General features: G+C 46.7%; 3 protein-coding genes across 3 annotated transcripts in view; 1 reads left to right on the plus strand and 2 right to left on the minus strand.

Annotated features, from left to right (window-relative positions):
• Positions 1-36: 36 nt before the first annotated feature.
• On the minus strand, positions 37-10155 carry Pdap1 (PDGFA associated protein 1). The gene is made up of 6 exons (XM_051205482.1): positions 9999-10155; positions 6347-6438; positions 4966-5073; positions 3162-3283; positions 1732-1883; positions 37-763 (listed from the first exon to the last, which is right to left on the minus strand). The coding sequence occupies exons 1-6, from the start codon at positions 10009-10011 to the stop codon at positions 705-707; spliced, it is 546 nt and encodes a 181-aa protein (XP_051061439.1). The 5' UTR covers positions 10012-10155; the 3' UTR covers positions 37-704.
• Positions 10156-11311: 1156 nt separating this feature from the next.
• Bud31 (BUD31 homolog) lies at positions 11312-18018 on the plus strand. Its single transcript, XM_051205483.1, has 5 exons — positions 11312-11420; positions 12774-12893; positions 15137-15259; positions 16202-16368; positions 17783-18018. Exons 2-5 carry the CDS (start codon positions 12800-12802, stop codon positions 17831-17833), a joined length of 435 nt encoding a protein of 144 aa, XP_051061440.1. The 5' UTR covers positions 11312-11420; positions 12774-12799; the 3' UTR covers positions 17834-18018.
• Positions 16924-24516, minus strand: part of Ptcd1 (pentatricopeptide repeat domain 1) — a 35467-nt gene continuing 27874 nt past the window's right edge. The window contains exons 7-10 of the mRNA XM_051205484.1: positions 22321-23025; positions 21387-21503; positions 20473-20655; positions 16924-18404 (exon numbers count right to left, since the gene is read on the minus strand). Coding sequence (XP_051061441.1) covers positions 18222-18404; positions 20473-20655; positions 21387-21503; positions 22321-23025 — 1188 coding nt within the window. The 3' untranslated portion in view covers positions 16924-18221. The remainder of the gene's footprint in view (positions 18405-20472; positions 20656-21386; positions 21504-22320; positions 23026-24516) is intronic.

The raw sequence follows: 24516 nt of genomic DNA on the forward strand, positions 1-24516 counted from the left end.
ATGAGCAAAAATACAGTATGTTAGCCAGAAGATAAATTGCCAAGCAAAGGTTATGATAATGTCGTTTAATCTGCCAAATATACAAGTTGAATTTGAGGAGCATGTCTTGTCTGGGTGGTGCACAGTAACTTCTTGAAATGATCAATGGGTAGGGTTAAAAATGGCCACTAGCCCTGACCCAGTGGATGGGAAGGGGGCAGAACAGGTCAGAGGTGAGGCCTCATTGGACGGAACTGGCCAGGCACAAACCTTGGACCCTTAGGGGCACAGGCTTCCCAACAGCCCCACTGAGTGAGTACCCAGACAGCAGTCTGGGCTGGCTGTCATCAACTCCCACAGCAGCTGCCTGCTGGCACTACCCCCCACCCCCAACGTGCAATCTACTGGACAAATGGAATCTCTACCCCACTTACCAGGTACCCCCCCCCAAACCAGGGTTCCAAATTCTAAAAACAGCAGAAACATTCAAATGGCTATGTATGAAATGCTGTCCTGCAATCTTTCTGTCTCAAAGATAGCAGCTGCCCCTCCCCCAGCCCCCCACAACCCCTGAACGATTTCTGTGCCAAGATGAAGAGGCCCCAGGCCATAGGGGCTCCTGGCCATAAGGGGCTGCTGCAGAGGCGCCAGGGCACAGGGTGGGTGAGACACGGCAGAGGTCCTGGCGGCACGGCCCAGTTCCCTGGCATCTCCCACAGGCCAGCTTACTTATTCAGGGAGAGTGACTGCATTCGTTTTCCTGATAAAGTTGCGTCATCTTTTGCTGAGGGGTTGGAAGGGAAGGGTGGGGGTTAGAACATAGCAAAAACACCTCCCACATCTCTCTGAATCACAGGACTTCAGGACCAAGGCCTCAGAAAACATTTTGTGCAAACTAGCTCCGTTAAAAGATAGGAAGAGAGCCAAGAAAGGCCCAGGCTGCCACTGGAGGGAGAGGATTTCTGCTGAGGCTACATGGCCCAGGTGTCCAGATATTTCCACCCTGCTTGAGTGGTTGTCACCACCTTGTTAAAAGTTGCCTGTCCATTTCAGCCCAGCAACAGTCTGGTGGCTACTGGAAACTTCTGGCATCCCTGGTAGAACCCTGCATTTCCAACCTCTCTCTGTGTATTCTGAAGTCTAACATCTCAAGTCAGTAGCAATACCTAGCTACTGGTCTGGAAAGCCAAATAAGCTTTGGCTCAGGAAAGGAAGGGATGCCCCACTGAATTCTCAGTTGTACATCTCACTTTCCTCATAATTCAGTAAATAGGCAGGAAACTGAGCCATCCTTGCCCCCTTTCCATGGAAAGTCTCAAAAGTGTTCCTCTACACAAGATACCCTCAGGCCTGCGAGAACCTGGATAACCTTTAGATGTCCAGAGGGAGGGTGAAGAGTGGACACAGGTATGACACCTGGCATCTTTTCCTTTCATACATATAGCTCCACTATCTCAAGACCCTGGAAGAATGGAGACAGCTTTAAGCACAGCCCCTTACAAAGACCCAAGCTTCAAAGGCTCCTGCTGCTGGAGTCAGTGATTGCTAGACAGTGCTCTACTGGTCCCAGTCCTCATTTGACTCCATGATGGTGGGCAGGAGGATCTCCCTAGAGACTGCCAGGCTTTACTGGCTGACATAGGTGATCAGGAAGCTGTCATTCCTCAGCCCCTCCCACCTCAAAGACAGGATTTAGGGTCCTGCCCAAAACCCGTCAGGTAACTGTACTGGGGCCAGCAGACCTGAACCTACCTTTCCTCTCCTCTTCTTTCTTTCTTGCTGCCTCCTCCCGCTGTTTCCGGATGATTGCCAGCCGGGCAAGATCAGCCTTGGCCTGCTCTGTCTTCCCAGCCAAGTGCATCTTCATGTAGCGCTCTTTTGCTTTCTGCTTCTCGATTTCTTCTCTGTTGGGATAAAATGGTGTCACAGGCTAGCTTTCCTACCAGCTAGATGGGTTAGACAAAAAGGCACTCCAGCTGAAGGGGAGGCTCTGGTTCTAAGTGTTTCTTTTAGTGGACACCCCTCAAACAAACGAGGAGGGGGAATAGGCCTAGGTGGCAAATACCTATGAGAAACTTAGCACAAGAGAGAACAGTGCCTTGTTGCATGGACAAGATTGATGCCTGCAAACTTCAGACAGTTTAGTGGGCACAAGAACATGGGACTCAAACCAAGTAAACTGTGCTCCAGAGAAAATGACATAATGTAGAAGGCACAGGGCAGGGAATGAAAACCACAAATGATAAGAGACACAACCTGACTTCAGGGCACATTCTTATAGAAGTTCACTTCCCAAGCAGGTGAGCCCCTTGGGGGTGTGAAAATAAAAACTGGATTCCAAGGGACAAGGGTGTGGTCAGTAATAGTAGGAAGGGCCATCAGTTTCCCTGTGTGGTTCTGACCAGGAGGGTTGACTGTCTAGGATGTGAGGACAAAGGGCTTCATTTGCACTGATAACCTTGGAGGAGCCAAATGACAAAGGAAGAAAAAGCCCTGCTTGGCAGGAGCAGCAGAGGGGCTTTCTGGAGGCATTCCCAGTCTACAAGGCTGGGCAGTAATAGGAAGCAAAGCATGGGGGCCTGCTTCAAAGGGATGGATGAGAAAGTCAGCCAGCAAGGACTGGATGGGGAAACAGTATACTCAGGAGACGAGACTAGAGAAGACACCTATTTTGGAGGAGTGGTGATAGCACTACTGGCCAGCAGATCCACCCTGACAGGGCTATCTCTTGGTTATTCAGGACTAACCAAGGTTTTGCAGATCTCCTAGGCGAAGACAAACACCAGCAGGGCGCTGGCTTTCATGATCCTCAGTTCTATGTCTCTGTTGGGCAGAGATGGGACTTTCTGACTTGAGGTCCAAAAAGGACAACAACTTATCCTGGTGGACAGTGGAGCCCTTCTGCTCTGGGGAAGTCTATCACACAAAGAAAACTAATAGAGGGGTACTGAAACAGAGTCCTCTATAGCCCCAGTGACACCCAAACTCCTCCTCTGTAGCCATCCTTGGATTTGCACCAGGTTGTAGGCTGGAATCCTGACAGCTTTCAGTCTATTAAAAGGCCATGAGGCTGTCTAATCCTGTGAAGTCCATGAGGCTGTAGGTGTGGCTAGAAGGTTGAGTGCCTGGTCTGGGGCCCTAGTCTGTGTGCCTAGGTTGCAGGTACACCCAGCAGACATTACCGTTCTCTCCTTGAAAGCTCCTTTGGCCCATCCAGATCCAGTTGTGTGACCTTCTTCGTTGTCTGTGCCACCCGGTTGGGATTCTCAATGTCAATGAGCCCTTCCACACCTTTTCGCTTTTGCTAGGAGAGAGCAGGAATATTGTTAGAGAAAGTAAGTTCTTGGGGTGCCTGAGAAAGCCAGCCTACAACCTCCAGAGTTCCATATGCCTACATCCAACTTAACTACTTCTTTCTATAACATGTAAACCACTATCCATGACAGCTTGACTTGAGAACTACTCTCATACAACCTGATCTCTCCTCGCATCTGCATGTCCAACATATTGTTGGAATCTATCCACTCTTCTACCCTGTTACTGCCAATCACTAAAGAGCAAGCCATGAGATGTCTTCTCTTGCATTCTACAACACTTTAGCATCTGTTCCCCAGAAAAGCCAAAATCAGTGGCATTTAAAAAAGTAAACCTTAAGTCAGGTGGTAGGGGTGTATGGGCACAAACCTTTAATTTCAGCACCCAGGAGGCAGAGACAGACAGACAGATCTCTGTGAGTTCCTGGTTAGCCTGGGCTACACAGAGAAACACTGTCTCAAACAAACAAACAGAGTAAACCTTGGGATGATAGGCTGGATGGAATAAAGATGTATGCTATAAAGCCTAACGACCTGAGTTTGATCACCAGGATCCAAGATTTCTGCAACTTATCTGACCACACGTGACATAGCATGCTTGTGCACTGACCATCACCCCATAAATACATGTAAAAACATAAAATAAAAAGCAAACTTGATTATCTCTCTCCTACTTTTGAGGCACCCATAGTTGGCCCTGCTCAGTCCCTGATTCAGTGAAGCCAACACCCTTCTGTAACTATAGAGGCATAACTCAACAGTCCCCAATTTCTGCTCTTCAAACATGCAGAGCTTGTTCTCATTCCAGGGCCTCTACACTTACTAGTCTGGTTGCCTCAACTACTCTGCCTAGCATCTATTTTTTTTTAAACATAGGTGGCTGTATCCTTGGCTTAAGCCACTTTATTATCACAACGCTATTCCAAGTATCGTCTATCAATATGATTCGTAGGACTTCTCACAATTTCAATTTACACCATTCATTTACATCATTTTCGCTGTATGTTCCCATTAGATTATGAGTCCCTAAGAACAAGAGGTATATGTAAGTATATGGTAACACTTCAACATACAGGAGGCAGAGGCATGAGGACCAGTTCAAGGCCAGGTTCGGTTATATAGCAAGCTTGAGACCAAGTTAGGATACTTGAGACCCTGACTCAAAAAAAAGGGCCAGTGATAGCTAGGTGGGTAAAGAACTTGCCTTGCAAGTCTGACAACCTGTCTTTGATCCCTGGAACTCACATTAAAGTGGAAGGAGAAAGCCCACTCCACAAAGCTATTCTGACTTCATATGCCACCATGGTATGTATCTACCAACTAAAACAAACAAAACAGGGAGCTGAAGAGATGGCTCAGTGGTTAAGCACATTGCCTGTTTTTCCAAAGGTCCTGAGTTCAATTCCCAGCAACCACATGATGGCTCACAACCATCTGTAATGAGATCTGCTGCCCTTTTCTGGCCTGCAGGCATACATGCAGACAGAATACTGTATACATGATACATCAATCTTTAAAAAAAATAAAAAAACTGATCATAGTGGTACATGCTCATAAAACCAGCACTTGTCGAGGTGGAGACAAAATTGTCAGGTCATAGCCAGTTTAGATTATGTGAGACCCTGTCTAATCTGCCGAGTGAATGGGTGTGGCCTGCAGTCTCCAGACTCACCTGGTAGTCATCATCTTCATCTTCACTCTCATCTGAGTCTAGAGACTTCTTCTCCTTTTTGGGGTCACCTGAAGCCCCATCTCCACCTTCTTCTTGTTCATCTTCTTCCTGTTTCAGAAATGGACAACCTGCAGAATCAAAAATGCAAAACAGATCCCCAAGAATGTAACACCCATGACCACCTTCTGACTGTGGACCTTCACATTAAGCCCCTGGAAGGAAGGCTTGAGCCAAGTATGACAAAGGTCCTAACTCTATGACCCCAGTCACTCAACCTCATGGACCAGAGGCCAGACCTCTACTCCAGCAAAGGCCCAATATAGCCATAAAAGACCCTAATTCCCCTCACAGCCACCTTGGTCAGCCCAGGGAATAGCTGATCTCACAAGGTCAGAAAGATCCAGGTGTGGAGCTGAAAACTGTGTGTCTGCTCAGTTGGCAACTGCTACATGCAGTTTCCAAAGTGACTTTCCTAGTCACGCCCTTCTGGTTTTTATGCTACCATGGTCAGGCTTGCCCACATACTCCCTTTAGCACTACATCTTGGCAGGCTACTTTGCCTCTACTTTTCTGTCTCAAAAAAAAAAAAAAAAAAAAAAAAAAAAGAAAATTGACTGGGAAGAGCCAATATCATGGCTTATGCCCATAATCTCAGCACATATGAAACATAGGCAGGATTGCCAAGAGTACAAAGCCAGCCTAGGCTACATAGTGAGCTTCTGCTCCCCCACAAAAAAAGAAAAAAGGAAATAAGAAAGCCCCCCCTCCCCAAAATGTATGTCTGTACTCTCTTAACACCTACCCACACATTCTCCCTCCCCTTCTCAGGGCTCCTGGGGTGGGAATTGTCTGCTCCCTTAGGCCCTCAATCCAGATATGGATATCCAATGTTGCAGGGGATGAAAATAATGGTGGAATGAACAGGGCTCCCCAGGCCCAGAGAAAAGGGAACTACTAGTTCAGCTTGGACTAGAGGAAGACAAGCAGCACTAGTTAAGCGTCACAAGTAGAGGCAATGCTGGACAAAGCCAAGAGCAATGAACAGGACACTGGGGGTATGAGAAGGCAGGCAGCCCTCCCTATGTGGCTCCAGGAGCCCAGTGGTGAGTTGCAGGAAATCAGAGTTGGAGATGGAGTGGCTGGAAAGCCTTTAGAAAGGCGCAGAGGACCAAGAGTGGGGACCACCGAGGCAACTGCTGCAACATGGGCAAAGTCCCTTCTCACTGGTCCAATCACAGGATGACCCTTCTGTGACTATGCCTGGCTGCTCCAGGCCTCACCCTCATGTGGTGACTTCTCTAGGAGAACAGGAGTCCTTTCCTGTCCTCCCCAGGAGCAAGGTACCAAGCCAGAGCATTGGAGCTGACAGACATGTACTCACGTTGGCCTTCTGCTTCTCAGCCTGCAGCTGGGCATCAATCTCCTCTGGGCTTGTATACTGCCTCACCCGGCCTTTGTGGCCTCCCTTTCTACCTGCACAAAGAGCACAAGTTCAGGAAGGTGGGACAGAAAAGGCTGTCCTGCTTGGGACAAAGGGGACCTCACCCACCCTCCCCAAGTACCACCTAGCGTCCCCAAAGGACAAAAGCAGCAGCTTATGACACTTGATACACGAATTACCAGATGTAGGTTCCTAACAACAAGACCTGCAGTGAGGAAAGGAAGATGGAGTCTAACTGAATCCTGTTTCTTAAAACCCAGATATGGCTAAATTTAATGGCACACACCTTTTAGTCCCAGCACTCCAGAGTGCAAAGGCAGGCAAGATAAAGACCTCTTGAATTGTAGTCAGGCCTGGTCTACATATGGAGTTGCAGGTCAGGCAGGGCACAAAGTAAGACCTTTTCACAAACATATAAACAAAGTCCAAATAGTGTTCTCAGGTGCAATCAGGAAAGCATGAAACATGTTTGCCACTTCTGGCACTACAAACCATTTCTTTAATACTCTATCACAAGCTCATCTGATCCTTAGGACACAGGTACAGCCATTGATGGTTTTCTACCACAGGCAAGGAGACAGTGTCAAGCAAAGTGAAAACAGTAAGAATTCCGACACCTAAAGCTCTGGGTTCCAATCTCAGTTTTATCACTTTCTAGATCTGTGGTTCTCTGGGGAGGTGTATACTTTCCCATAGCCTCAAATTTTTCCCCATAAGTCTGCTGTGAAAATAAACTGATTACCATTTGAAAAGCAGCTGGAGCTGGGTATGGTGGTACATGCCTTTAATCCCAATTGTAGGAAGACAGATGCAAATCTCTGGGAGTTCAAGGCCAGTCTGGTCTACAAAGCGAGTTCCAGGACAGCCAAGGCTGTTACATAGAGAAACCCTGTCCCAAAGAAAGGAAGAAAGGAAGGAAGGTAGGAAAGAAAAGAAAAAGGCTGGAATTTTGTGTGGAACTGGATAAGAAAAAAAAAAAAATGTTTATTCTAATACACTGCTTGGTAGAAAAACATAAGCTACCATACTGGCCTCATAAGCGAACTACCACCAATAGCAGCAGAAAGAATAAAATACTTGGTGATATGAAGAGAATATTTACAGGATAAAAGTCCAAAATCTATCAGTAGGAATTCTGTGTTCAGGTTAAACCTGCAAATGGGGCTGGTTGGTTCCCAGCACTTACATGGCAGCTCAAAACCATCTGTAACTCCAGTTGTAGGGTGATCCAATGTCCTCTCCTGACCTCTTAGGCACTGTACCCATATAGTGCACTTATATGCAGGCAAAAAAACCTCACTCACACACAAAAAAAAACTGAACTAGTAAAATTAAAGTTCAATACAGATCCAACAGCAATCTAACTCTGAACTATTAGTGACAATTCATCTCAGAGGATAAGTTCCATACCCTGATGCTCTAGCCAGAACACTAGACCAATTCCTGCTAAAGCTCTTCTTATAACTGGGTAGCAACTCCTCTGCATCCTGATGCTGGTGTGGCTATGACCTCTACTGCCAAACAGGACCTCTCTTGATTGCTGAAAGTGTCTTGCTCTGAGTAGAGAATCTGTAATCAGCCAGAACTACTCCAAGCTCTGGAGAATATTGCAGAGACACCGATTTCCTGGACAGCAGCTGCAGAGCTGTAATTGGGCTGCCACAGCCCAACCACCCATTTTTAATGACTACTGAGTTCCCAGGGGTATCTCATGAAGGGCATGTTGTGAGATACCAAGCTCACCATTAAAAAACAAAGACAAAAAAACAGTAAACACCCCCGCTTCTTGCCTTCCTAATATTCCAGGCAGTAGTAACAACGAAAAACCAGTCACTACAGGGCCTCATTCCCTACATTAGTCTATGGGATACTGACCTTAGTTTGGTTTACAGAGGCTCTTTCAAGACTCTAAAAACAATTCACAGTATGATGAAAACAGAATTATTTATTATTTTGTTTTTCATTTTTTGTTTGTTTTGTTTTTTGAGACAGGGTTTCTTTGAAGCTTTGGATCCTGTCCTGAAATTCACTCTCTAGATAGACCAGCCTGGCCTCCAACTCACAGAGATCCACCTGCCTCTGTCTCCCCAGTGCTGGGATTAGAAGTGTGTGCCACCACTGCCAGGCTGCCTGGTGAATTTCTAAAAAATATTTTTTTATAGTCTCCTCATATTAATCCAAGCAAGGAAACACATCTTGTGTGCCTGCAAAGCTTTAAACAAATCAAAACAGTAAGTCAATTATCCAGGATTTCATATTTAAGACCAATGAACTGTAATTCCCACCTCGGAGTCTGAACTCTGAAGCTGGAAAGGTTCCTTTGCCTCTTACAGGTGAGACGGAAGAACAAGACAGTGCTCTACCTTTAATCCCAGCACTATGGAGGCAGAGGCAGGGGAATCTCTGTGAGTTAGAGACAAGCATGGCCTACAGACCGAGTTCCAGGACAATTAGGATTACCAGAGAAACCTTGTCTCGAAAGAAAAAAAAAAAAAACCTAAAAGGAAACAAAAAAAGACAGTGCTCTTTTTGACACAGAACAAATCAGCAGAGACCTAGGTTTAGCCGCACTCGGTTCTGTAAGGCCTAATATCTGAATATTGACAAGAAACAATTCTGGAGCTTAAAAAAGCTCCAGGCAGATGTTCCTGTAGGCTGACTTCATCAACTAGCTTAACACGTGAGCTACCAACATTCACTGAACATCTGTTCTGCGCCAGGTCCTTAGTGCGATCTACTCTGTTGTAGAACTCCTAACTCATTAAGCTAAACTTTATTCATACCCCTGTAATTCAGACGAAGAAGACCAGCTAGAAGAGCTTAAAATCTTGTTCGAGGCCACAGAATTAAGATGTGTATATCTGGTACTCAAACCCACGATTCTAAAAGGGAAAGAGAACGTAAAGATGGGAAACGCTGTCTTCTTGGTACCCCCACACAATAACATTCAGGGGCCGCGGGGCACTGGACTGAGTCCGTGGGTCACCTAGTTTACGCCTCACAACAGAACAAGAGGTAGAGATATAAACACTGCCTCCCCATTTGGAAACGACAAACCGAGGGACAAAGAAGTTAGGCGGTCAGAGACACATCCTTAATGGCTACCGTGCCATTAAGGAAGGAATAAAAACAAGGTGGGCCAGGATCCAGATCATTAAGTCACGGTCTTATTATGAGGCAGCCGTGGCCGAGTTGGAGCCCGACAGAACCCTCATTTTACGCTCGCGGCAGACAGGCTCCGCACGAGCGCGGGACGCGGTGACTCAGTCTCCGGCCAGCCAAGTGGGAGGACAACTTCAGACGGTCCCCAGGCTCGGAGGAGCGACTCTTGGGTCCCGCTTTCCTCGGGAGAGAGGAGCCAGCGCCCATGAATCTCCTTAAGATTCCCGATGGAGAGGTTCTCGACCACTGCGCTCCTCAGCTTCCCAGTCAGGACAATTGAGCGTCGAGGCCCACGCTTGGCTGGGAGGCGGGGGGGATGGCCTCCTTCGGTGCGGGTCTCCTAGAGGTCCGCGGTCTGAGGGGACAGCGACAGCCCACCCACGGCCGCCCCTAGCGAAGCCGCGCGAACCACGCGCGCCCACCCCCTCACCTCCTTTAGGCATCGCGGCTCCGGCGGCTGCAGCGGCGGCGGCGCCTCGAACTGACACCGGAACCGGAAATGCCTGAGGGTCGACTTCTTCCGCCCGGCCCAGTCCCTCTCCGCGCGCCGCCGCCGCCGCAAGGAACGGGGACCTCACCGAGGCCGAGCTGTCTTACGAGTTGCCTGAATTTCTGGCCTGACCGCGTGCTGCCAGGCAACAGCGCTCCCCGGTATCCCGGTCCGGGGAGACGCGTAGCTGTGCCGGCCACCCACACAGGAAGTGAGAAGAAAAGGGCCGCAGGGCTTCCGGAATTCTACAAAGGCAGCGCTCGGACACCTAAGATGACGCAATTACCGCGCGAGGTGGGCGGGGCTCCGCGAGGGCCTTATTTTGAAGAGTTTCTCGCCAGAGCGGAAGCCGTCAATAAAGAAGCGGCGGCGGTAGGTTCCTGACTTGCGGTGAGTGTTTCCTCTGTTCTCGAGCACTGTATCTTTTACAACGGTCACGGCAGAGACTGGAGTCCCTGATGACTTGGTGCCTTTATCATTCTGCACAGGGGATGGTAGATTTGGGGCTCTTTATTTCTCAGTGTTTTTGTTTTTTTTCCCCATGTCGTTTTCTCTTCCGGGACTGTTTTCTAGATAGCGCTTGTTTCTCAGATGCTGGTCTCTGAGTTTTCCCCACTCTCCTGCCCGTAACTTCCCTGTCGTTCACTTCCTTTCCTAAACAACTTTTCGTCTGTAAACTGCCCAACTCTTTCCTCCTGATAAGTTTACCTCTCTCCTTACCCGAGAGTCTCCCAAGAATACTCCTTACCCGAGAGTCTCCCAAGAATTCTCCTGGGTTAGGAGAAAGCGATTCTCTAGTTAGCCTGGGAAGCGATCAGACTGCCAATTCTCAGCTATGTGACCCTGTATTCAACAATTAAGAATTTGATCCATTTGTAATGAAAGGTGTGTGTGTAAAGTAAATTCACCATATACCGGGTGGGACTGAATACATTGGAAGAGATGATTCGGTTATGGTTACAGGTAATAAATGGCCAGCTAGAAAGCTTAATGCAATTTAAAAAGATGCGTTTAGCCTTTTAGAAACGGATTAAAGGCATGGTGGCACATGCCTTTAATCCCAGGAGGCAAAGGCAAGCAGATCTTTGAGTTCGAGGCCAGTCTGGTCAACAGAGTGAGTCCAAGGACAGCCAGGGCTATACAGTGAAACCCTGTCTTGAAAAATAAAACATGCTTTTATATTTTGACTTGCCTGCTGTTTATTATCTGTAATCTACTGCTCTCATTTTACAGAAGAGACCGAGGACCAAAGAAGAAAAGTCCTCCAAGACACAGAATAATTGGTAAATCTGGACAAGAGCACAGACTTGTAACTGCAAAGACCAGGGATTTTTATATATTCTCGTGGAAAGAGATCCGAAGGTATGGTGCTTTTTATACTCAGATTTCTCCCCCTTTTAAACTGTCATCCGTTGGGTTGGTCATTTAAAAGGCTTTCATTGTAATTGATTTTTTTTAATTAATTCTTTATGATACCTCATAAGGTAGATCTTACTAGCCTTTCTTTCTTAAGGTAGATCTTACTAACCTTTTTCTTCTCTTCCTTCCTTCCTTCTTTCCTTTTTTTTTTTTTTTTTTTTTTTTTTTTTTTGGTTTTTTTGGTTTTTGAGACAGGGCCTCTCTGTGTAACAGGTCTGGCTGTCCTGGAACTTGATTGGTAGACCAGACTGGCCTTGAACTCACTGGGATCTGTCTGCCTCTGCTCCCTAGGGCTGGGATTAAAGGCACATGCCACTGCTGCCTGACTCTTAGTATCCTTATTTCTACAGGCAAGACAACTAAAATTTAGGCTTTGGTGTCACATGGTCTACATAGACCTCAAACTTACTGTATATGAGAAGCTGGCCTTGAGCTCCTGATCCTTCTTCTTCCACCTGACATGTGCTTGGATTATAAGTGTGTGTCACCATTCTTATCTAGGGAGGAGGCTGTTTTGGGCCTTCTGGAGAATGACCTGCTGTGGGCATACTTTTGGTTTTGCATGCAAGCCAAAGTAACAAAATAAATAGCTAGGGAGAAGGGGGAGAGAGAGTAGATAGCAGAAATTAACTGGGGAAGCCACTTTAAGGCATCCAGCTGGAGTGCCCAGTAGAGTTCTGGTTATAGTGTCCACGTAGATGAGACTTACAAACAAAAAAAGGAAACAAATTTCAGTAAGTAGAGGAGATGTCATGAAACTTGCTGCTCACAACATCCAGCAGAAACTGACTGGGGAAATTGGAGCAGTCAGCTGGAGTCCCAGGTTCTCTTTTCTATTGTAGACACTGTTGTATGTGAGATAAATAATAGTAACTGTCAGAAAGAGATTACCTTCCAGCAGATCTCAAGGCCACAGTGTTTTCACTCTTGATCTGTTTTACTGTTCTCATTTCTCTGTTGTAGAGTTAGGGGGCTCATGGGGGAGCAGCCTCTCCTGGATAAGTAACTGGGTGGATATTGAGACATCTGTGCTTGGCTTTGAAATAGGGGGTGGAGAGCCACTTGCTAGAGGAGCTCAGAAAGCACATATGACCTATTGGTGTAACATGGTTACACTTTCTGAGCTTGACAGCCATAAGGAGCAGAGCTACAGTGTGGACTCAGGCAGTCTGGGTAGGTGTCCCTTCATGGAGCTACTACTGCTCTTGCTGCTTTGAGTAAATGAATGGGCACCAGGAATGGCTGCCAAGGGCTTTTGGCAATCTGAGACTCAGAGAGCACCTGACTTTCTCCTAGGTCTTTACTAGCTAACTTGCTGGGAAATGCCCAAAGTCAAAAGAAGCCGGAAAGCGCCTCCAGATGGCTGGGAGCTAATTGAGCCAACATTGGATGAATTGGATCAAAAGATGAGAGAAGGTGAGTGGATGTACTCTTGCCTGGGTATGCTGGATTGATGTGTCAAGGTTCAGGTGATTCCAAGGATAGTCTGTGAGAAGAGACTTCTTGTAAACTGGTCAAATTTTGTTGTTTACTTATCAATTTAGAATGCTTGAAAGCCCTGAAATTTAAGATAACATTAATGAAAATATCCCCCTCCAAAAAAACAAGGTGTTTCATTTCTTATTATAAAGAGGGTGTATTTGTGAAAGATCAGTTGTATTTTCCACTTCAGTGATTTGTTGGTGGCAGGTTCTCACTGTAAATTTTTTCATTGTTTTTGAGATAGAGTCTCTACATACCTTTATCTGTATTAGACCTGTATAGATTAGGCTGGTCTTGAACTCATGAAGAGCTGCCTTCCTGTGCCTCCCAAGCACTGAGATTAAAGGTGCACCACAATGCCCAGTTTACTCTGTAGCTTTTTCTTTTCTTTTTCCTTTTTAGATTCATTTTACATCGGGGAAGGGGGTATATGTATGTACAGGTACCTGGGGAGGCCAGAAGAGGTGTCAGATCCCCTAAAGCTGGCGTTGAAGGCGTAGTGAGGCATTCTGGCATGGGTGCTGGGAACAGCTCCATTATGAAGTATTTTTATTCCTGCTTTTTTCTCTCCCCTTTTTGAGATACCCTGAAGCTTTGACTGGCCTGGAACTCTGCTATGTATTCATCTTTTTTATGGGTCTTTGAAAATCTTTTTTAGGCCTTGGTCTTTGCACCATGTAGTAGTTTCTACAACACACCACCATAGTAATCTTGACTTTGGGCATCCTGGCAATCACCTTGTCTTTGGAAATTTTATCTGCAGCATATGATAGCCCTTGGTGAGCACAGTATGTCCTAGTTTGATAGCTGTTACTGTGATAAAACACTCTGACCAGAAGCAACAAGAGGTAAGAAAGGTTTCATTTGGCTTAGAATCCCAAGTTACAGCCTGTTACTGAGGGATGTCAAGGCAGAAACTAAAGCCCACATCCACAGTCAAAAGCAGAGAACAGGGCTGGAGAGATGGCTCAGTGATTGAGCACTGGCTACTCTTGCTGAGGACCCAGGTTCATTTCCCAACACCCACGTGCCTGCTCACAACTGTTTATAACTCCAGTTCCAGGAGATCCAGCACCTCTTCTGACATCCATGGGCACCAGGTGCACATACATAAATGCAGACAAAACACTCATATACATAAACTAAATCTAAGAAACTTAAAAAAAAAAAAAAGTAAATGCACCCCTGCTACTTGCTCAGTATAGTTCAACTCTTACACAGTTCAGGCCACACACATGCTCACACACACAGAATGGTGCCCCTATTCAGAATAGGTCTTCTACCTCAGGCCAATTTGATCTAGCTCATTCCTCAATCGAGGCCCTTTAGGTGATTCTTAGTTCTGGCAAGGTGATAATTAAAAGCCATCCTGTGGTACGACTACTTGATTTGTTATTTGTGTGTGTGTATGTGGTGGGGTGTGGCATGTGAACGGTGTATGTACAAATGTACAGGTTAGAGCACAACTTAACAGGAGTCAGATTCAATTTTATATGAGTGTTTTGCTTCATGTGTACCATGTTTGTGCCTGGTGTTTGCAAAGGCCAAAGAGAGAGGCATTGGATCCCTGGAACTGGAGTTAGTTATGATATGAGCTGCCACTTAGGTGCTGGGAATAGAACCTGGGTTCTTAACCTCAGTGCTCTTAACCACTGAACCACTTCTCCAGCCCCCCCTTGAATTGCTATATAAAACAATCTTTGAAATATCTGTTTACAGCTAATCTGATCATTGTTATTATGAGATCAGGCTTGCAGCTACTGTTAACTTTGCTTTCTCTTTTCACAACTGGTTGCGCCAGTTTCTGTTAAATACCCAGGACTTGTAGTAGTCAAGGTTGCTATGGGTCAAGAGATTTCTTAACTCATTTCTATGAAAGTAAAGGAAATTAGAATGTGGATAAAAAGAGTCTGTTTTCATCTCTCTTTGATGTGTGCTCTAAACTCATGGTAACTATTTAACTTCTTGGGGAATTGCCAGGCATTTCCTACACCATTCTGTATTCTGCTAGAAGGGCTTGAGGATTCCAGTTTTTTGTTTACTGTTGTTAATTGTCCATTGTTTTCATTACTATCCCCGTGGATATAAAATAATCATAACTAGTTAAGGAAGCAAACATGCTATGTACTATGCAGACTGACTCTCCTAAAACACACACATGCTTTTTTTCTCTCTAGCTGAAACTGAACCCCATGAGGGAAAGAGGAAAGTGGAATCTCTGTGGCCCATCTTCAGAATCCATCACCAGAAAACCAGATATATCTTCGACCTCTTTTACAAGAGGAAAGCCATAAGTAGAGGTAAGTGTTACCTGGCGAAATACCTTGACCTTTAAAAAGCTATTATTATGTTCACATACATGTAGCATTCCTAAAGGAGTTGATTCTCTTCTTTTGTTATGTGGGTCTGGGCAAGCGAACTCAGGTCATTAGGTCTGTATAGAAAGTACTCTTGGCCTTTGAGCCATCTTGTTGACCCTCTTGACTTGAGTGGTTTTCAGAATTTATATGGTGGTTCATAAAAAGCTGGGTGTCACTAGGTCTGATGGCACACACTTTTAAACAAGCATTTGGGAAGCAGAGGCAAGTGGTTGTCTGAATTCAAGGCTAGCCATTTCTACAGAGCAAGTTCCAGGACAGAGAAACTATCTCTTTAAAAAAAAAAAAAAAAAAAAATGCTTCAAGAAAAAGCTGTGTTATCGTTCAAACCTATACTTTCAGCACTTGGGAAGCAGAGTCAGGAAAACTGTTGGGAGTTCCATGCAAGCCTTGGCTGTAATGTGAGATCCTGACTCCAGAAACAAAGATTCTTGTCTTTGCAAACTCAACAAGCATCAGTTTTCTTATCACTGATGAAGAAATTATGTGTGTTTGTGTGCAATTTAAATAAAAACAAATAAAAAAAACAAAGTTACACTAAGTAGCCCTGGCTGGCTTGGAACTTAAATAGACCAGACTGACCTCAAATTAACAATGCTATCTACTGGCCTCTGCTATATTCTGGGATTAAAGGCCTCTGCTTGGTTTTTCCCTTTTTTTTTGAGGCAGGATCTGGGTAATCAACTCTCATAGAACTCAATTTGTAGACCATGATGGCTTCAAACCAGAGAAATCTTCCTGTCTGCCTCCCCAGTTGGAATCAAAGGCTGATACCACCAAACCCAGCTTAATTTTCCTTTTAGTCCAGGGTGAAGCAGGTTTGTTGTACCATGTTCTGATGCCTTGTCCCTGCCTTTCTGACAGAACTCTATGAATACTGCATTAAAGAAGGCTATGCAGACAAAAACCTGATTGCAAAGTGGAAAAAGCAGGGCTACGAGAATCTGTGCTGCCTCCGCTGCATTCAGACTCGGGACACCAACTTTGGGACAAATTGCATTTGCCGGGTTCCAAAAAGCAAGCTAGAAGTGGTAATGTCTGATGGCTGGACGGGGAATTATTTTCTGTTTAAAGTTCTGCTATAGTTGACCATAAGGGGTATTATTTCGGGAAGTATTTTTGTCATTGGAAGCCTGCTAGCCCTCCCTCCCAAGAGTCCTCCTGATCAGAGATCCTTGCTAGCTGGAATCTGGTGGTCATTCTGAGATGAAAGGCTGGTCTCAATACTATCTATGGACAGATAACTGGACCAAGCCTCATTTCTTATGGAGAAGTAATGGCAGTAGCTACATTGGGGTGACCACTAGGCAACATATCCCTTTCCCGCTAGTCTCATGGTAACATTAATCTCAGCATGTAATCTGTCAAAACTTTGTTCCAAAGCCAGGAGTAATGCCTTTGGGAGGTTGAGACCAACTTGGAATAAGATCATGTTTCAAAATCAGGGCTAGGCTAGGCACCTAGCAGTGGTGTTGGTAGTGGCTGAGCTCCAGTCCCCAGACCCCTTGAAATGGAACACCAGGCCAAATAGACCATCCATTCACCTTGACCTTTGTTTTCCCTCATTACATACATCAAAGCAAGACTTAATTTCCAGTTTTTATTTGGTGCAGATGGCCTCAACTCAGTAGGCAGCTCTGTCCTCTGTGCCAAGGATGGACTCTGGTATAGATGTGCCAAGCCATGGCTACTGATTGATGGCTGCTTCCCAAGACGAGGCTCTTAAGTGTTCCAGCCTCTAGATTGTTGCTCAGTAGGTAGATGGCTACCTGGTATGCATGAAGCCCCGGTTCCATCTCTAGTGCCCCGTAGAACCAGATGCGGTAGTCCACATCTGTGTATTAGCACTTAGCAGCTGTTTGCAGGGCCAGAAATTTAAGGTCATCCTTCATGAGACCGTGTCTCAAAGATTTAGCAGAACTTTACCAGAGAACTTTATTTGCTTAAAATTAACTCTTATTCTCCAGAAAAGAAAGATAGCATTGCTCCAGTCCCACAGCCAGCCACTATGCCCTTGGGATAGTTCTGGCCATAGGAAGTGTACACCTTTTCTCCCAGTGTCCTCAAGAACTCAGCCCCCCCTAGGCAGTAGCAGGCTGACCAGGAAAATAAAAAGGCTGGCTTAAGTTAGGTGGTCACACAACTTTAATTTTAGCACTGGGGAAGAGGCAGCTGGATCTCCTTAAGTTCAAGGCCAGCCAGGACTGTTAAACAGAGAAACCCTGTTTCAGAATACAAAACAAGGCTGGCTGGTGTGTCTTGTCTTAATGTAACTTTGGGCTGGTAGCAGCTGTTTCCATTTTCACAAAAGAGCTAAAATACCCAAATGGAGCTCTGGTAAAGATGTCCTGCAGGGAGTGTTCCAGCAGCACCTGTACAGCAGGTTCCCATAGGTATGTGCAGGGCTGTAGCACTGCATACAAATGTCTCCATCTTCTGTTACAGGGTCGCATCATTGAGTGCACGCACTGTGGTTGCCGGGGTTGCTCTGGCTGACACCTTTGACTCCTCTACATTCTGGACTTTGGACCTTGTTGGCTCCTGCCTTATTGGGCTACCCCCCTCCTGGAGCAGCTCTTCTCAGAGTGGTGCCCAGAGAAGAGACCCAGAGGGAACATGGGCTCTACAAGTGAAGGCTTCACTAGCTGAAATCTGTAAAAATAAAACCTTTAGACCTCTTGGCTATATTCATTCTTTAAGAGCAGCAGGCTAAATGTCATAGACACTGTATGACCCAGAGCATAAAATTTTCTCACCAATGATGGGGAGGGCAGCCCAGGCCCAGCATTTGTCCTCACACCTGTGTCTGAAAATTGCTGCTGTGCCCTAGGAAGGTGATACCAGCACTGTGAAAGCTGGGTACTTGTCATAGCAGTACACTTCATCACCTGTCCCTAAGGTCTCCACTGATACCAGCATTCCCAGTGGTGTCTTGGTTCCCCTTAGGCTTGGTCTGGAACTCCTGCCAAGGGTGTGGGGCTTCCTCTGCTGGCATCACTTTCAGCCACTGCTTGTAATAAGCTCGAAAGCCATCGATCTTCTCCAAGTAGACGTTTTTCCCCTTGTACTGTAATTAGAAATGTACAAAACTATGTCAAGGTAAGTGACATACAGGGATGAAAGCTTCACTATGAAACCTATCACTTTGTAATGAATCCAGAATACACTGAGAAAAGCAGGGAGTTCAGAAATGTTCTCAGCCAAGCCAAACCACTACATGTCACCTAGAGCTAACCACCATAGTAGGTGACCCTGACCCCTGCTCTTCTTTCTTCAAAGAGACTACAGTGGACAGGTTAGAAAAATGAACATTAGGTTCACTGCTGTGAAGAGCCAAGTTCTGTAAATCTGATGTATTTGGGTGTAGGAAAGATTGCCTTTTGCATAACAGCCATTTATTCTAAGAGCACTGTAGTACTAAACCTGTGGAGGTCACCTCAGCCCCACAGCTAGAACTGAGGTATCCCATCAACTCCACCTGTTTTGCTGAACTGTTGCCCTCCTGACCTACCAGCTTGGACTACTACAGCATCTCCTTGCAGAGAGGAGAGCTGTGATGAGTTTGAAACAGCTGGCAGGAGCTACATAGGAAAAATAGTTCAAATCAAAAAAGGAAGAGGAAAAAAAAAAAAAAAGACCCTGCTAAAATGTAATGTTAAAAGTTTGTATTTAAAAAGATTGAGCTGGACATGGAGGTACATGCCTTTAATCTCACACTTGGGAGGCAGAGGCAGGTAGATCTTTAAGTTTGAGGTCAGTGGGGTCTACAAAAATGCCAGGACATCCAAGGCTACACAGAGAAACCGTGTCAAAAATAATAAAAAGATTCATTGTGCTGAGGAAATGATGACAAATTCACTCTAGAACCCATGCCTCATGCTATAATCCCTCTGTTAGGGAGTGAGACAGGAGACAATAGCCAAGTCTAGCCAAACAGATGAGCTCCAGTTTCAGGGAGACCCTGTCTCAGAAAGTAAGTCTGAGAGTGACAGAAGGCTTTAAGTGGTCTTAGGTCCTCAGTTGCACCTAATGCCTTTCTCTCTGCACTAAGTAGACCACCCCCTGGCAAGACATTTACAACATGGAGTTGAAAAAAGTCTAGGGGCTGGAGGGATGGCTCGGCAGTTAAGAGCACTGGCTCCTGTCCTAAGGACCTGGGTTCTGCTCCATACACCCACAAGATGGTAGACAACTCCAGTTCCAAGGGATCTGGCCTACTTGGGCACTGCACATACACTGTGCACAGACACCCAAGAAAATACCTATACACCTTTTTTTTTTTTTTTTAAAGTGGCCCACAGATGCTCATACGCCTAATGCTTGGCACAGTCTGCCCCTGATGACCAACTCATTCTTACTCAGCCTTCAAAATGTCACTCAAGTGCCACACATGGGAGCCTGAAATGTCTCCTTCCCATCTGGTTTGTGTCCTAAGCCACAGTTACCACTCATGCTCTGGAAAGAGCACAGGGCCTGACTCAACAGAGACCCAAACCAAAGGCCAGAAGCCCCAAACCAAAAGCCTGATGTCTCTGAAGGGGGGGAGCATATGTAGTTGTGTAGTAGACTTTATCAAATTGTATCATTTGCGGTGTGTCTGCCCACCCACTGAACAGTTCAGTACTGAGCACCAAACAACATGCAAACACTGGGAAACCAGGTGAGCAAGGCAGTCTCCACCCTTCTAAGCCTAGGTGGTTCGGTGAAGCCAAGAACTGTGTGAACACAGTACACCATGGCATCACAAGACTGTGGGGGATGGGAGGCATATCTGCGAAGGGCTACTTAAGCTGGACGTGACAGTACACAGCTGTAATCAGCACTAGTGAGAGATGCAGGCAGGACAACCAGTAGTTCATGGCCAGCCTGAGTAACCCGAGACTGCTTCAAAGTAAAAAGTGGGCTGGAGAGATGGCTTAGTGGTTAAGAGCACATACTGGTCAGTTCCCAGCATCCACACCAGGCAGCTCACAACCTCCTGTCAGCTCCAGGGGATTCAATGTGGCTCAGGGCCTTGGGTTCTTCTTAAGGAAAACTGCTGAACAACTTTCAACAAGGAAATGAATGTCAAGCCTCCAAGGACAAAACCACAGCAGCTAAGATAATGATGAGCACTGTAGTGTTGGCGCACATACCCGGTCAAAGGTGGGAGGGTACTCAGCAGCAAACTCTAGCTGACGGATGATGACTTCATTCACTGGGACACTGTTCCGCCTCATGTCCTTCAGGATATCAATGAGATAGGCATAGTCCAGCTTCTTGAGGGCCGCATTGATGAGAGTGCTATAGATGTGGGTATTAGGGGCCATCTGGGATTTCTAGAACACAGACATCAATCACATGGTCAGCAGGATGACGGTGGTTGGTCGGACAAAGCAGTCTACTGTGCCAGGTCCATAGACAGTCTGCTCCACAGACTAGGCACCAGGAACAAGAAGATAGGATCATGCAACAACTGGCTGTCTAACCCTGTACAAAAGCAAGTAGGTCCTATCGCCTCAGCCCTGAAGAATTTGGGGAGAAAGACTGCTACTTGGGGGGGGGGGGTCAACAGACAGGAAATGAGATGTAAAATATCTCCTCACTCTTGGCTGTAGTTTATTGGTTAACAGTGCCATCACCACAGGGTGGTAGAATGTGTGGACACAACTTGGTCCTTGGAAATGTCCACTGCTGGGGTTGGTTGGAATCAACTTAGCAAGCACTTATAAGCAGGCCAGAGAGAATGCATGAGAGTAAGCCATGGCTGAAAATTATCCTTTGCTCCCCCTCCTGCCTCCAGCTTCTCGTCCATCTCTCTTCTGGGCATAGCTCCCATCCCTCCATGGCAGCCAACAGCATCTTCAAGATGAAAACACACTTTATTCTGTAGGTCAGTCAGTTTCTACAGTGGCTCACAGAATTTGCTTGTTCCAAAGGGGGCCATGGCCATTCCTGCTCCTTACTCATTTGATCCTGCTGGGTCCCATTTTCCACACAACTTTCTTCCTAAGAACTCCCAGCGTTCTCCCAGAACCATAGGCATCCTGTTTGAGCTTGGGCCTCTCACCTTCATGTCTGCAAGCAGCTGCATACCATCCTTGGGCTTACGGCACCCAATGGCCAGGTTGCAGAAAGTCCGCAGATTGGGAACAATTCCCTTCTTTGCCAGGATTGGCAACAGCGCCTGTAGGACAGACATGCTGCTTTACCTGAAACCCACAAGCCCTGGCCAGATGTCCTGATGAATACCTCAGCTGACTATATGCACTCAAATGGTTTCCCTGCTCAGCACTCAAGATTCCATGCCCCTTTGCCACAAATGTCCTTCCTGTTTCTGCCTTTCCTATCCTGTGTTTTAACTCCTCGGCTGCCTATCCCTGTACAGGGCCAAGGAGCCAGGAGCTCCTGATGCAGAGCAGGAGGAAGCGCCGCCCACTATGGGAGTAATGGCTGAGGGAGCCCCAGGCCTGGTGTGGAAAGAGGGTACCTTTCAGTCTTGGGAGGGTTCTGGAGAAAGGTGTCCTCTGCACTGTGACCATTTCTCTGTCACCTCTGACCCTCACAGATGCCCAGGGCACTGCTTCTGTCAGAGCACATTACGTAAAAAGTGACATCCCCTGAAATTGGAGTTACAGATGGTTGTGAGCTGCCATGTAAGTGCTAAGAATCAAACCCAGGGCCTCTAGAACAGCAGTGTTGTTAACCACGGACGCCTCTCTCCAGCCCTATTCCTGAGCACGATTATGTACCCCTTCTCAGTGTAGTGACATGATGGGCCTCTTGGAACCAGGTATCCCCAGCATGTCCCTTCTCCATGAATGCCCTTCATACTCCTCCTCTGTGTGTTAGAGCTGTGGTGCAGCTGACTGGTTTGTGGTTCAATTCCTAGCTTCACATAAGGCCAAGCCTAGAGCAGGGGTTCTAGATCTATCTGCTGACTGCTGAGCTACATCCTACAATCTGAGGTCAGAGGGGGAGGTCCCCAGTAGACAGTGTCTTACCTTCGCTCCCTCCAGGTCTCCCAGCTTGGTCTTCTTCCTAATCAGTGTGTTGAAGAAGGTCACATCGGCCTCTACCTCATACCTATCCAGGATGGTCAGCAGTGAGGACTCTGCAGGGCTCCCAGGTTCCACCACCTCAGCCAGTAGAGTGAGGGTTTTGATGTCTGGCTGGAGCCCGTGTTCTGCCATTTTGCCCAGGAAGCCCTCCAGGCCCCCTATCAAGGCCAGCCTATCAGCAGGTGTGGCCACTGTCCCAAAGGAGATTACAGTAGGGGAGAGAGTCCCAAGACTCAGGATATTGACTTCCAACTCCAAGGGGGGAGGCTTCAGGGCCAGTGGGGTGTGGGCTGCTATGTGGCCAGGTTCTTCTGCCTTAGTTTCTGCCTCAGGCTGGGACCCGCTTGTTAACACAGTCTCAGGGAAGTCTGGAGGCCTCTCAAGTTCCTGAGGTTTCAGAAACAATTGCCTCTCCAATGCCTCCACATGTCTAAATGACACACCGTCCTTTGCCTTGGTCTGGCCTTTCCTCCCTGCCTGAGGCCTGCCCGCTGGGGGCTGAAGCAGGATGGTCTCCCCCTGAGGCTTCAGAAGCAGCCTGGAGGCAACCTCTGGGTCCCCTAGACCACAGTCTCGAGCTGCCCCCAACAAGAGGTTGTAGCCATGCCTAGTTGGTTTGATCCCCAGACTCAGCATCTGTCGCCACACCTGCAGGAGAAACAAATATTAGCAACATGTTCCTGCCTCCTATGAGCCTTCAGTGGAAGTAGGTGCTATGAATTAACAGACCAGCAAACTCACAAGGCACAAGAAAGCTGGAGTAGCTCTGTGGTATAGCAACTGCCTAGTATGTGTGAAGCTGTGGATTAAAACCCTAGCACCACAGAAAGAAAAAGGAAAACACTGCTGTGGATGTGACTCAGGGTATGGAGACCTAGGTTCAGTCCCTGTGAAGCTAGCCTATAGATAGCCCCAGGTAGAAGGATCAAGAGATTGGGGGAGGACTAGCAAGGTGCTGGTCACCAAACCTGAAGACTCAAATTCAATCCCTAGAATCTACGTGATAAAAGGAGAGAACTGCCCCGAGGTGGTGGAGCACACCTTTAATCCCAGCACTGGGGAGTCAGAGGCAGGTAGACTCTGAGTACAAGGCCAGCCAGTTTCAGGACAGCTGGAGCTATTACACTGAGAAACCCAAACAAAGTCACAGCTCTTTTCGTGTGTGTGTGTGTGTGTGTGTGTGTGTGTGTGTGTGTGTGTGTGTGTTGCTGTTGTAAATGGGTATGTGCATCTGTACATAAGCAGAGGCGAACATCAGGCGTCCTGTTGTTGTGTGTGTGTGTGTGTGTGTGTGTGTGTGTGTGTGTGTGTGTGTGTTTGTTGCTGTTGTAAATGGGTATGTGCATCTGTACATAAGCAGAGGCGAACATCAGGCGTCCTGTTGTAGCACTCTCTGCCTCATTCACTGAGATAGGGTCTCTCACTCAACTTGGAGCTAGGGTGGCAGCCAGCAAGACCCAGCAATCCTCATGTCACTGCTGGGCCTCAGCCATCTTTTTGCATGAGTTCTAGGGATTTGAACTTAGGTCTTCACATGTTTATACAGCAAGTGTTCTTACCTACTGAGTCATCTCCCTAGCCCTAAACCCCAGCTTCTAGTGGGTATGAGAATCTTGGGTAATAAATGTCTGTGAGCCTCAGTTCTCTCACCTGTAAAAGGGGGCTGACAGTACCTCGAAGAAGCAGTCTAGGAAGTATGCAACACAAATAGGCCATTAGTATCGACAGGTTCATTCTACACTTTCTTCACATCATGATACTGCTTCAAATTCTTTGTAGAGGGGACAGAACCTTGTGGTCTTGGGTTGTTATTCTGCAAAGTGACTGGGAAGCTTCCTGAAATGCATATCTGGACACAGGATATTTGGACAGGGCTGCTGCCAAGCTGCGGTGGACACATTAGGCAGCAGAGCTTGGGAAAATAAGACAAAAAAACATCCCTGGTAGCAACACCAACACCCACTCCCCACATGATGAGGGGGTTTGGTTACCTCTGGGGGATGGATCTGAGATGGGATTAGACTATATATCTCACTTTGGGACTAAGTGTACATTCCCGGGTTACCCCTGTAGAGATGCTAAGTAGAGAAGGAGCCCAAGAGATGGGCTGAACACACACCCCAGTGAATGTACTGTAAT

The sequence above is a fragment of the Phodopus roborovskii genome, unplaced genomic scaffold, assembly GCF_943737965.1.
Source record: "Phodopus roborovskii unplaced genomic scaffold, PHOROB, whole genome shotgun sequence".
Classification (NCBI taxonomy): domain Eukaryota; kingdom Metazoa; phylum Chordata; class Mammalia; order Rodentia; family Cricetidae; genus Phodopus; species Phodopus roborovskii.